This window comes from Nicotiana tabacum, chromosome 4 (assembly GCF_000715075.1).
Source record: "Nicotiana tabacum cultivar K326 chromosome 4, ASM71507v2, whole genome shotgun sequence".
NCBI classification, from domain to species: Eukaryota; Viridiplantae; Streptophyta; class Magnoliopsida; order Solanales; family Solanaceae; genus Nicotiana; species Nicotiana tabacum.
The window spans coordinates 60833832-60846680 of NC_134083.1; the positions used below are offsets into that span (position 1 = coordinate 60833832).

A 12849-nucleotide genomic window follows, 5' to 3' on the forward strand; every position below is an offset into this window, starting at 1 on the left:
GCGGTGTCACGGGCCACCGCTTTGTCGAAATTTTTTACTATACACACGCATACATATACTAACATATATATATATATATATATATATATATATATATATATATATATATATATACATTTTTAATGATTTTTGTCTTATATATATATATATATAAGACAAAAATCATTAAAAATGATACCGCTTGCTTCGAAACAGCTCATTGTCCGACGGTTGTCTGCTTCAAGTTTGATGTAAGAGGTCATGGGTTCGAACTCCTTAGCTCCACAAAATATTTTTCAGACTTTTTCACTTAATTTGAAAACGTGGCTGCTAATTGCGGGCCTATTTCTAAAAGTATGGGCTGTATTTAAAAATTGTCTGACCACTTTAAAAACTACGTGACCCATTGTACAAGAAATTAGGGATTTTTACCCATGTAGTCGGCAATATTAATTGTTTACTTTTTTTAATTATATACACAAATTATACACAAATTATACACAATTATATATATATAATACATCAATTATGCATATATTATACATTCACCTATTTTTAGCTTAAGTGGTTGAGTGAGAAGCTATTTGGGTTAATTTTTTAAGAAATTATTAAAAGGGAGTTTTTCCTCTATATACTATGATAGGAACTTATTAATTTATTTTCTCTAGGTTTTGTAATTTTCAAAAAGTATCTAGGTTTTTCTTACAAATTGTATATATTCCTCCCCCCATCCCCCCCCCCCCCCCCCCCCAAAAAAAAAAAAAAACTCCCATCCCATGATTAATACCTTCAATTAAGGGATTCAATTATATCCTTTTCTCTTTTCACATTTCTCCTCATTTCATGTCTCCTAATTTTTTTAATACGCATATCTCCTCTTCTCTCTCTTCAATAGTTGCACGTCTTCAGGAAGAAGTTAGTAATTTTGCTTCAGTTGTTGAATAATTTTGGTTGGAACCTTCAAATACGAGATATAATGTCATACTACATATTCTATGTTCCTATTATCCATATAATGTTAGGAAAGTGATACCTGATCTAACAAATCCAATAATACATAACTGATTTCCATAATAGACACCAAAAGATATTTTTTCTTTGCAGTTAGAAATCTATACACACAACATAAAATATCATGAGATGACAAAAAAAATCAGTTGCTAAAAGTTTCTTCAACAATTCAAAAATTATTAAACTCTATAAAATTATTGCTAATAGGATAATGACTCACACACAATCCAAATGTGAAATTGGTCACAAACTTACAATTGCTCATCACCATATACAATTATCATACATTTGTAATACAATTTTTGTAACAATTATGATACAAATACAATTATGATACAATCGTGATACAATTCTGATCTTCATCTTCTTCAAGTTTCAATCACAACTATAAACTTAAATTCTGATACAATGTTGTAATATAATTGTATTAGTATTGTATTAGGTATTAATTTAGATATTGATATATCAAATACAAGTCAAATACAACTTTAATACAATTGTGATACAATTAAAAATAATTATGATACAATTATCATACAATCGTGATACAATTCAGAAACTTTTATTCTTCGAGTTTCAATATGAAATTTTACCTAAAAATAATTCTAAACCTAACCAATCTCCCTCAAAATTGAGATATAAACTTCAAGTTATATTCTCAATCGTTTGCAAGAGCACCCAATCTAAATAAATCACAAATTCGTAAAACCCAAATGTTGAATTCAAAGTTTCGAAGTTTTTTAATGGTTGTCAATGGAGAACTCTTTGCTAGAACAAATCACAAATTCGTAAAACCAAAATGTTGAATTCAAAGTTTCGAAACTTTTTAATGGTTGTCAATGAGGAACTCTTTGCTACTGCAACTTTAGAGAACTTTAGAGATAATGTTGATGAATTTGTGTGAAGAGGATGGGATTTGGATTAATTTGTATGAAAGAGAGAAGTGTTTCAAAATCTTTTTGAAATGATGAAAGAGTGATTTTAGGGTCTTTGTATAACTCATATACATGAGAGTGAGGTGGGGCTGACGCGGGGGAGGGGAGAGGAAAGGGATGTATCGGTTACATTCTAGTTTTAGGGATGCTCTCTTTATTAAGGTTTTGTACATAAATAGTAAATATAGATAAAGAATATAATTTTTAAGGAACCTAAAAAAAAAAAGTTTCTATTATAGTATAACTAGGTAAATTTCCATTATTAAAAACCCCTTTTGAAATAGGATTTAATACTCGTTTTTTGGCCCTCAATTAGAATAAAAGGACTGATTCTTTGCCCTCAATTAGTATAAAAAGGACTGCTGCCCACTTTTCAGTTTTCAAACTCCAAAAAACCTAAATTGCACCACGTTAGTACTAATTTTTTGTCTCTCGAGATGATAATTTTTTATTAAGTGCTTGTACTTTTACCTTTTTATTTCTTTATGACTAGAACTGTAAATCTATGATGGTAATTTTGAATTTATAATTATTTTTTTTGGAAATGATTTTGGGGGTTATGAAATTGTTAATTATAAGTTGTTGTCGTGCTGGTCATGTGAACATAGTTTGACTTATTCGTGTGATTGTAAATACCGAAATTAGAGTATACGAGTATGTAGTAGGGATTTGCTCCTAGTTTATTTTTTTTTTCCTTTTTCTAGTTATAATGAACTTATTTAGGATTTATCTAAAGAATAAAGTGGTTACTTAAATTTTTAATTCAGATTAAATTGCAATGAAGAGATACTATCCAACAACTTCCAAAATTCCAAAATCAAATTCAACAACTCAAGATTTATCTAACTTGGAAGAAATAGCTAACGAGTCGGAACAACATCAACAAAATGAAAGTGTTAATTTAGACTCTTTAGAGGTTGATCCTGAGGAAAGATTAACAATTCGAAAATATCATTCAAATGGCCATGATGCAATACGAAGAACATATCTTCAAAGAGGTGTTTTACAACCTCGATAGCACAAATTTCCTCAAAGAAATTTTTATGATAAATTGCATCGCTTTAATCCTCAATGATTTTCTTAACATGATTGGTTGGAGTATAGCATAAAAAAAGATGGAACTTTTTGCTTCTATTGTTATTTGTTTCAAGATGAGTGCATCAATCAAAGGGGAGGAGATGTATTTTCAAGTGTAGGATTTACAAGTTTGAACAAGAAGGATAGATTTGATATGCATATTAGTGGACCGAATAGTATTCATAATCAGTCAAGCAAGAAAAGTGAAGATTTGATGTGACAAAAATAATCCATTCAAAGTGTACTTGCTAAACAATCAATCAACAAAAGCTAGAATATCAGATTCATTTAGAGGTTGCGATTGATGTGATAAGATATATTTTACACCAAGGATTATTATCTCGGGGACATCGTGAAAATGAATCATCTCTCAATAGAGGTAACTATATTGAGCTTCTTAGATAGTATACTAAAAGATGTGATCATGTTGCCGATGCATTTAAAAAGGCTCCAAAGAATAATCAATTGACTTCTCCATATATTCAAAAGGATACTATTACTGCATGTAAGATGAAAATAGTTAAATGCATCATTGAGGATTTAAATAATGATCACTTTTCCATATTAGTTGATTAATCTCGTGTCGTGTCTTGTAAGGAGCAAATGACTATTGGTTTGCGGTATGTTAATAGAAGGGGAGGTGTGATAGAGCGATTTATTGGTATTGTTCATGTTCGTAAAACTATAGCTTTTTCTCTAAAGAATGAAATTGTTGGTTTACTTGTTCAACATTCTTTAAGTCCATCTTACATACGTGGACAATGTTACGATGGAGCAAGCAATATGCAAAGTGATATAAATGGGCTTAAAATCTTGATCTAAAAAGAAAGTAAATGTGCTCATTCTATTCATTGTTTTTCTCATCAACTTTAACTAACTCTTCCTGCGGTTTCTAAAATATATGATGAAGTGCAAGAACTTTTATTGGTTGTTTCTGATATATTAAATATGGTGGGATCTTCTTTCAAGTATAGAGATGAACTTCCTGAATCTCAAGCGGAAGAAATTGAAGAAGTATTACGTAATGGTGAGCTTGAAAATGGGAGGGGCTTAAATCAAGAATTAGGTCTTGCTAAAGTTGGTGATATTCGATGGGGCTCTCACTACAAATTCTTTAATAATTTTATTCTTATTTTTGGCCTTATCACATAAAATACAACATGAAGACAACCTTAAATGCTAAACATGCTTTAAGGTATCCCTTTGCCTTACAATCGAATTGAAGGGTGATATAAAATCGGTCTATTTCCGGCATAATATCCATAGTTAGCTCATTCATCCTAATTAGCAGTACTTGATGCTATTGTTGTTAATGCATGTTTTGAAGAAAGGTGTAGGGCAAAGGGATACCTTAAAGTCTGTTTAACATTTGAGGTTGTCTTCATGTTGCATTTTATGCGCACTATTTTATCAATCATAAATGAGCTTAATGTTGCCTTTCAAAAGAAGGAGCAAGATATTGCAAATGCTATGATACTTGTTAGAGTGACAAAAGACATTAAGCCACTGAGATGACATTAAGACATTAAGACATTAAGACAACTGAGATGACATTAATTCACTATTTACTACTATTTAAATAATGACAACGCTTATGAAAAATCTTGCGTACGCCACTGAGATGACTCATATTTATAGGGCAAAGTTCTTGTCCCCGAGTAAAGAAAAAAAAGAATAAAAGAAAATACTTTTATTCTTTGGTTCCAAGTTAGAATGCTTTGGCTCAAAGTTTGAATACGTTGACTCCAAGTTTGGTTTGGCTCAAAGATTAGCCATGGACAAATTTAGGTCATGTCTTACAAATCTTCACATTGGCCTAAATTGGATGATATAATTATTTTATTCCACCTCCATAAAAGCATCAATGTACTTATGTCAAAATTTAATTTCGTTAAAATCAGATAAGTTGTCTGATATCAAAATTGTAGTAGTGCCTGTAAAATAGATTCCAATAAAGTATACAACGAATCAGATGTGTGTGTTTTCATGATCACTACAACACCTTGAAATTTTTTTAGAATTTCACCTTCACTAGTGAATTTGCACCCAAGAGATTCTAAAGTGCTCAAACAGCTGAGATTTTTCTTCAAGTGAATAACATATCTAACATCGATGAGAGTTCTCACCATACCATCGTGCAGGACAACTCCACCTTTAACTGAATCATATGAAGAAAATAAGTCTTTGTTGGGATATATATGATACGAACTACCGGAATCTAAAATTCACTCATTATCAGATCTGAAACTAGGTTCAGTTGCTAAAAATATAATTCCCTCAATCTCATCAGTTACTACATTAGCTTCGGTGGTGTCAATATCTTTGTGCTCATTTTTTCTTTCCTTATGCTTTTCTTTATTTTTCAGCTTACAACACTCGGAGATAATGTGACCTTTCTTATGACAATAACGACGCTACAAATAATTGTATCTGGATGTTGAGTCGGATTTACCCCTAACTAACAAGCCAACATCTGCTTGAGTTTCACTAGCTTCCCCAGTAATATTACTGTCTATCCGTTCTTTTGATTTTAAGACAGATTTAATATCCATATAAGAGATATTATCTTTAGCATAAATTATACTATCTCTTATATGCTAAAAAGATTGGGAGGGGGGAGGGGAGGGCAGTAGAGAACAAAGCAGTAGCACGACTTGGTCCTCATCTTTAATTTCAACATCCATATTATTCAAATCCATAAGAAAAGAATCAAAGGTGTCAAGATGAGAGAGAATAAATGTACCTTTACCCATACGAATTGTGTAAAGCTTCTGCTATAAGTAAAGTCTATTTTCCACCGTCCTCTTCATATACAAGGTTTTTAATTTTTCTCACATGCCTTTGGATGTGATTTCTACAGAAAATTTACGTAAAACCTCATATGAGAGATTTAAGATGTTACATGATTTTGCCTTTTTGTGCAAATTCCTCGCACGTTATTTTATCTGGCTTCGTCTCCTTTCCTTACAATGCCAAGTCTAAGCCATCCTGAATTAGGATAGCTTCCATCTTTAATTGTCACATCCCGAAGTTTGCACTTCGATTAAATTTCTCAACATAAGTCTTTATTAGAGTCATATTGGCTATTGAAACTAACCTGGTTAGATCCGACTCTGCTACCAATTTATTAGGATCGGGAACTCGTGTAGTGCGAAATTTAGCCAAACAAATATAATGACAATAACAAAGGCAACACAAGTTAGTAATAACGGTAATCAAAGAAGATAAAGAAAGCACAAAATTTAACGTGGTTCGGTTAAGACGATCTACGCCCACAAGTGGAGAAGAGCAATTTTATTTAACAATCGGTATACAAAAGAGAGTACAAAATTAGAGAATAACCTCACTACAATCACTCCCAAAGAAGAGGTTCACTCAAAGTGTTTCATAACACCAACTCCATGGAATATACCAAAACTCTCTATTACAAGAATACTCAAAATGAGTTTCTAATCAAAATATGGGATGATTCAAATGAAGTAAGATGACCCATACTTTTATTCTTTGGTTCCAAGCTAGAATGCTTTGGCTCCAAGTTTGAATATACTGTCTCCAAGTTTGCTTTGGCTTCAAGATTAGCCATGTGCAAATTTAGGCCATGTCTTACACGAGAGGTTTCTGATTATAAATTAGGCACAGATTTTCAACCTTCTTGCTGCTCGTATTTTTTAGAAAATTTCAACAGTGGTATCAGAGCAATACTGATCTTATGAAATATATGAGTTCATTCTAAAGAACATAACCAAAATCAAGTTTTACACATATTTTTCAAACATAATAAGCAATAATCTCTGTTTAAATGCTCCATAAATTTTTATTAGTGAAAACTATCAAATTCGATTAATGAAAATAAAATTTTATGTTGAAACTTATGGTTTATTGGTTGTAATGGAGAAAGATCATAATGTTAATATTCTCACTTGACATATACTTGTCGGGAGCAACCTAATATAAAGGCCATTCATTTAAGAAAATAAAAAATAAAAGATATGTATATCTGTTACCATCACTTATTTAAAAGAATAAATTTGGTACTTTAAGTATATAATATTTGACTTATATATTAATTTTTTTTAAATTTTTTAAATTACGTGCTTAATCAAATATCATCACGTAAAACGAGACAATGGTAATAAGTTGAAAAAAAAGATGGAAGGTTCTATTTAAAAAGTAACTATGGTTAAGAGTCATGGTTTGTTAACTCTGGTTAAGGATTGGTGTTTAAAAAATAACTATAGTTAAGATCCATGATTTGATTTGTTAACTCTGGTTACACCCCCATACCCCCTCCCCCAAAAAAGGTGATGTAAAACAAGCCCATGCCTGGCTGTTCTTTTCCCAAATTAAGAGATTATGTGGGCATTTTAGGGTTGTTCTTGGGCTCAGAGGGGGTTTTGACGAAAAAAAGAATTTCAGTTTCTTCAAAGGGTCCGTCTTTTTCTACTCCAATTTGGTGGGAAAACTGAAGGTCAACAGCAGCAGCAGAACGCTTCCTTTTTTGATTCAAATACTCATTTGCACATTTGGGTTAGTTTTTTCTTTTTTCATTCCGATTGCGCCAAAAAAGAGGTTCTTATCTTGGTAATGAATTTTAGGGTTTCTCTTTAAAAATGTAAAATTGGACCAGTACAAACCGCCAATGTTTCAGATCCATTTGGCATCTCGTCATTCGAAATTGTGATTTGGGATCGTTCTGTTACCGTTCCATTTTGTTTCCCTTTTTTGGTTTTTTGCTTTTGTTGGTTCAATCGTTTAGTAATAAAATTGGAGGAGTTGATTTTTGGTACTAACACTATATAGTAGTTCAATTTGAGTTCTCGTGGCTTAAATAGTTTGAAAATTTTCAGCTGGACAAAGAAAGGTGGCCACTGGGTCACATTGCAGTTATTTCCTCGTTGTGTGCTTTAGTTAAAAATTCTTATTATATAGGGGTGAGTTGAGCTTAAATGGAGAAACATGGTCAGTGGGGATTCATATAGCAGATCCCAACTTGTTTGGGACTGAGGCCTAGTAGTAGTAGTAGTTGTTGTTGTAGGTGGACTGCTATTGTTACGAATGCTGAATGATTAGTGCTTAGCTTGAGACTTGGACGCTCTTAAGAGCATCCTGCTCTGCAATTTTAAAGTACTTGATACTTTTGGGAGCAATCAATTCATTATCCAGATTTATTTCATGATCATCCCCTAGTTGAGTTTCCCTCCACCTCAGAGGATTTTTTTTTTGGGGGGGGTGGGGGGTGGGGGGGTGTAGAGGGTTTGGGAAGAACTATATATGATCGCCTCATGTTTTTATTTCTCTCTTTCATTTCAGAGTAGATTTTTCAGGGGGTGGGGGGTGGCCCGCAGAAGATAAAACTGTGTGGAACTGTGGATGAGTAGATGACAGGGTAATCTGTGTTGAGTCTTTGGAATGCGGAAGTGAGTTGGTTACTGAATTTAGCGAAGAGACTAGACTTTCAGAGAGAGGGAGAGATCAAGTGAGAAATTTTACCATTGCAAGTTTCTAAAGTAAGTTTACGAAATATGGAATTTTCAATGGCATGTTGCAACTTAAAAGTTTAGAATGGGAAAATGTGGAGTAGAGAGAAATAGAAGTTCTTACTCTTGTATAGGGTAGAGGCATTCATTACTAATCATCTTCTTTGTTTTATGTCTATCGTGCTGGTCAGTGGAGTTATGTTGACATCTATTACTTGAAAGACTGGAAGTTGAATTAATCCTCTTGCAGTTGGAAGCAAAGCTCAAAACGAAGATTTCCTTTTCTTGGTAGAAAAGTAAACTTGGCCCTTAAATTTTGACTCTAGATTTGACTGATGTGAGGAATTCACGATTTAGTATAAAAGACAATGTACTCTAACTAGACGTAATAGTAGCTGTTAACTTTATCCAACTTTTCCTGCATGGTAAAACTACCAGTAATGTCGCTGTTGTTTGAACAAGATATTGTGAATTAGAAACTACAGGAGCTCAATTTTTTGCTAACGAATCCCATTACTTAAACCTGGATAGTAAAAGTTGCTAAAAAACTAACACAAGCAAATTTCTGGAGTTTTCCTCTCCTGTTGCATACCTTTCTTGGCCTTCCGGCTAAGATCAGGTGTACTATGTGTTCCCTATCCTGTCACATATAATTTTGCATCATTGGATTTCCAGAGAGGTGGATGTCGGTCTTAGTTGATTAATCACTTGTTTTGTCTGATGGATGCAGTGTGTCTATCTTGACTACCAGTTACCAGCTTCAAAAGTCTATTGTTGTCAGCAACAATTATCGGCCACTAAGCCTTGAGGCACTAGACTATGTACATGTCTATATGCGTCTGCATACATGTGCATGTTTCTTTTTGGTATCTAAATTCTAATATTTTTCTCTGATAAGTTGTTTTTTAAGTAAATTATACTACGGAACCAAGACCAAGACATGTTACACTTTTTTTTGTTGGTTCTGGTTCTGTAATGACGTGTTTCTAACAGCCTTTGATCTTTCCCTTGATGTGAATCAGGTATTGGATGATTTGAAGGATACTGTCTTCAAGAAGGGGAAGAGATTGAGTCATCAGTATCTGATATTCACATGAAAATGCTTTATATATTTTGGTGGTCTCAGTATTACTGAATGGCGTACTGATTGGAGATTACTAAAGGAACTTTCTAATCACACCCACAAACTATGGAGTGCAATAAAGATGAGGCCGTTCGGGCAAAAGCAATTGCAGAGCGGAAGTTCGAGCAGAAGGATTTTGCTGGGGCAAAGAAATTTGTCTTAAAAGCTCAGGCCTTGTATCCGGGGCTTGACGGTGTAACCCAGATGTTAACAACACTTGATGTCTATATCTCTGCCGAAAATAAAATAAGCGGGGAAGTGGATTGGTATGGGGTACTTGGTGTGGGCCCCTCAGCTGATGATGAAACGGTGAGGAAGCAGTACAGGAAGCTAGCTCTCATCCTCCACCCGGATAAGAACAAATCTGTTGGTGCTGAAGGTGCATTTAAACTTCTGTCTGAGGCCTGGAGCTTATTATCTGATAAATCCAAGAGGTTGGCATATAACCAGAGGAGGAGTTCAAGAGGATTCCAGCAGAAAGTTCCAGTGCACTCAGGTGGTGCATCAGCACCTCCACGGAATGGATTTCATAATTTTCCTAGTAGGCCAAATTCAGGTCCAAAGACTCATAAAAATGCTTCTCGAACGTCCTCTTCGTCAGTTAATTCTTCATCCAATCAAAGAAGTGATACTTTCTGGACCATTTGCCACCGATGCAAGATGCATTATGAATATTTGAAGATATATCTCAACCACACTCTTCTTTGCCCCAACTGTCATGAAGCTTTTTTGGCTACAGAAACATCTCCTCCGTTCAATTATAACAAGTCATCCAATTCTACTCGCCAGTGGCATCAGAATCTAGGGAATCATGCACCTAATGGGAATCAGTTCCCTATAGGAGGAAATGCTAGTGCTGGTAAAACGGCAGGATCAGCAGCAGCAAGTTCTAATACTGCAAATTACTCGAACTTTCGACATGATTCATATTCCAAAACGGCTGGTGTTGGTAGCTTGGATCCTTCCATTGCAGCAAAAGCAGCAAATGTTGTCCAGCAGGCACATGAGAAAATGAAGAGAGAACGTGATTCACAGACTAGTTCTGGATGGGGGAGAGCTCATCCTTTTACCGACAGAGAGGCACCTCTTAAACAGAGAAGACTGGATGAGGATGGGATCCGTCATGGATCCAATGCGCCTCAATATGCAGAAAGGACTTATGGTTTTTCTTCTAGCAAGTTTAACAGTACCAGGGAGCTGACGCCACTTGAAAATCGAAATATGCTGATGGAGAAAGCTCGGAAAGAGATACTCAAGAAGTTGAATGAATGGAGATCGCAGCCGCAAGATACGCAAAAACATAAGGTAAAAGAGAGCAAAAAAGAAAAACAGAGGAATGCTAGTGTTCTTGGTCATAATGTAAACGGGAATGTTGAGTCATCAGCTATGAAGGGAGTGAAGAAAGCTGTCAATGCTTCAGCTAATGATGCATATCAAGAGGATCCAGTGCCGGAGTCAATGAATGTACCAGATCCTGATTTTCACAATTTTGACCAGGATAGGACTGAAAATTGTTTCGGAGACAATGAAGTCTGGGCTGCATATGATGCTGATGATGGCATGCCCCGTTTCTACGCTCTGATTAACAAAGTCCTCTCAAGAGAGCCATTTAAAGTGAGGCTCAGTTGGCTTAATTCAAAAACCAATAGTGAATTTGGTCCAATGGAGTGGGTAGCTTCAGGGTTCTACAAAACATGTGGTGAATTTAGGATTGGCAGATACGAGACAGGTAAGTCTGTGAATTCCTTCTCCCACAAGGTTCAGTGGTCAAAAGGCCCTCGTGGATCTGTTCAAATATTTCCCAAAAAGGGGGATGTTTGGGCCCTCTACAGAAATTGGTCTCCTGACTGGAATGAGAATACACCTGATGATGTCATACACAAGTATGACATGGTCCTAGTTCTTGATGACTACAATGAGGAGCAGGGAATTTCAGTTGTTCCTCTAATCAAAGTTGCTGGTTTTAAGACAGTCTTTCGTCCGGACTTGAATTCAGAGAAGGTGATAAGAATAACCAGAGAAGAGATGTTTCGTTTCTCTCATCAGGTCCCAAGCCACTTGCTTACAGGTGAAGAAGCTCAAAATGCTCCAAAGGGTTACCAGGAGCTTGATCCAGCTGCTACTCCATTGGAGCTTCTTCAGACATTAACTGAAACTACTGAGGTGCCAGCTATGCAGAACGATGGAGAGGTTAACCGAGGTTCGTCACAGAATGTTCAAGGAACTAAAACTAGTGAGACTGCTGATCCTATTCTCAAATCCAGGGAAGAGGGCATAGTAGAAAGTTAAGAAGCTCCATGAAAGTGCTTGCCACAATAGCCAAAAACTGCAGATTTGAATTTTGCCAGAATATTAGTGGAATGAGGAGATATTTTGAAGATACATCTAGTTGAAGACTTTTTGCCAGACTTTTGACTTCAACTGAAGGAGATTAATCGTGGTTCAGAACAAAGCATAAGTTTGAGCTTATATTCATGGATCAAGGCCTATTAGCTGAACTGGAGTTCGTGTTGGAGATTTTTTGAGAAGGTTACTACGCAGGCCCATGTTTGGTACCTTGATAAAAGGCAAATGGTTGATCAGAGATATTAACACAGGTTAATGCTTGTTGTCATAGTGTCAAAGGAATCCCCATTGCCCAGACATGTTGTTCCCTAACCTTTTTCCCCCTTTGGATGCCGTATATTCCCATGAGTGTACTTGGACCTTTCCTTTTGTTATTAAATCCTGTAGAGGCATCCTCAAAGTTTTTATTTTGCTACAAACTAGAAAGACTTCTATTCTTGGATCTGGTGGAGTAAAAATATATCTTGTTTACCTTATATAAATTTCTTAAGAGATCGATTTTCTGTTAAATACTGATCATAGAATGTTAATCTCAAGAGATGTATCTAGTCATGTCACCTCATTCTAGTGATATTGTTTGAGGAAGCATTTTCCCTGTGATTTAAAAAGTTTAATGTTCTTTGGTGGAAGTTGACCTTTGTCCTAATTGCTTCTTTGAGCTCTCTGGATAATTGAGACTTTCAAAAGTTATGTTAAACCTCCTGCTGCAGTTGGGAGGCGGTCTTACCTGATTTCCTACTTATTAGGCAAATTCAGTCAATCTCATTTGCAGTGCCAAGCTTAGCAAAGGAATTTATTTGTCCGACACACAAGGTTGGCAGTAAGTCTTCTCCACTTTGTTAATGACTCTGTTAACTCTTCCAATAGATTACCTCCCATGGTCCCTTTTTGCTGTAAACAC

The 12849-nt window shown here is 35.1% G+C and overlaps 2 protein-coding genes across 3 annotated transcripts; both read left to right on the forward strand.

The window, feature by feature from the left end:
- Positions 1-3950: 3950 nt before the first annotated feature.
- Positions 3951-4517, forward strand: LOC142179943 (uncharacterized). Its single transcript, XM_075250845.1, has 2 exons — positions 3951-4083; positions 4294-4517. The coding sequence occupies exons 1-2, from the start codon at positions 3951-3953 to the stop codon at positions 4515-4517; spliced, it is 357 nt and encodes a 118-aa protein (XP_075106946.1).
- A 2807-nt stretch (positions 4518-7324) lies between these two features.
- Positions 7325-12458, forward strand: LOC107758983 (uncharacterized). Of its 2 annotated transcripts, XM_016576837.2 has the most exons (3): positions 7332-7529; positions 9210-9345; positions 9502-12458. In XM_016576837.2, the coding sequence occupies exon 3, from the start codon at positions 9669-9671 to the stop codon at positions 11889-11891; it is 2223 nt and encodes a 740-aa protein (XP_016432323.2). In that variant the 5' UTR covers positions 7332-7529; positions 9210-9345; positions 9502-9668; the 3' UTR covers positions 11892-12458. The 2 variants fall into 2 exon arrangements, with proteins under 2 accessions (XP_016432322.2, XP_016432323.2); XM_016576836.2 differs by lacking the exon at positions 9210-9345 and having other exon boundaries at positions 7325-7529.
- Positions 12459-12849: the final 391 nt, after the last annotated feature.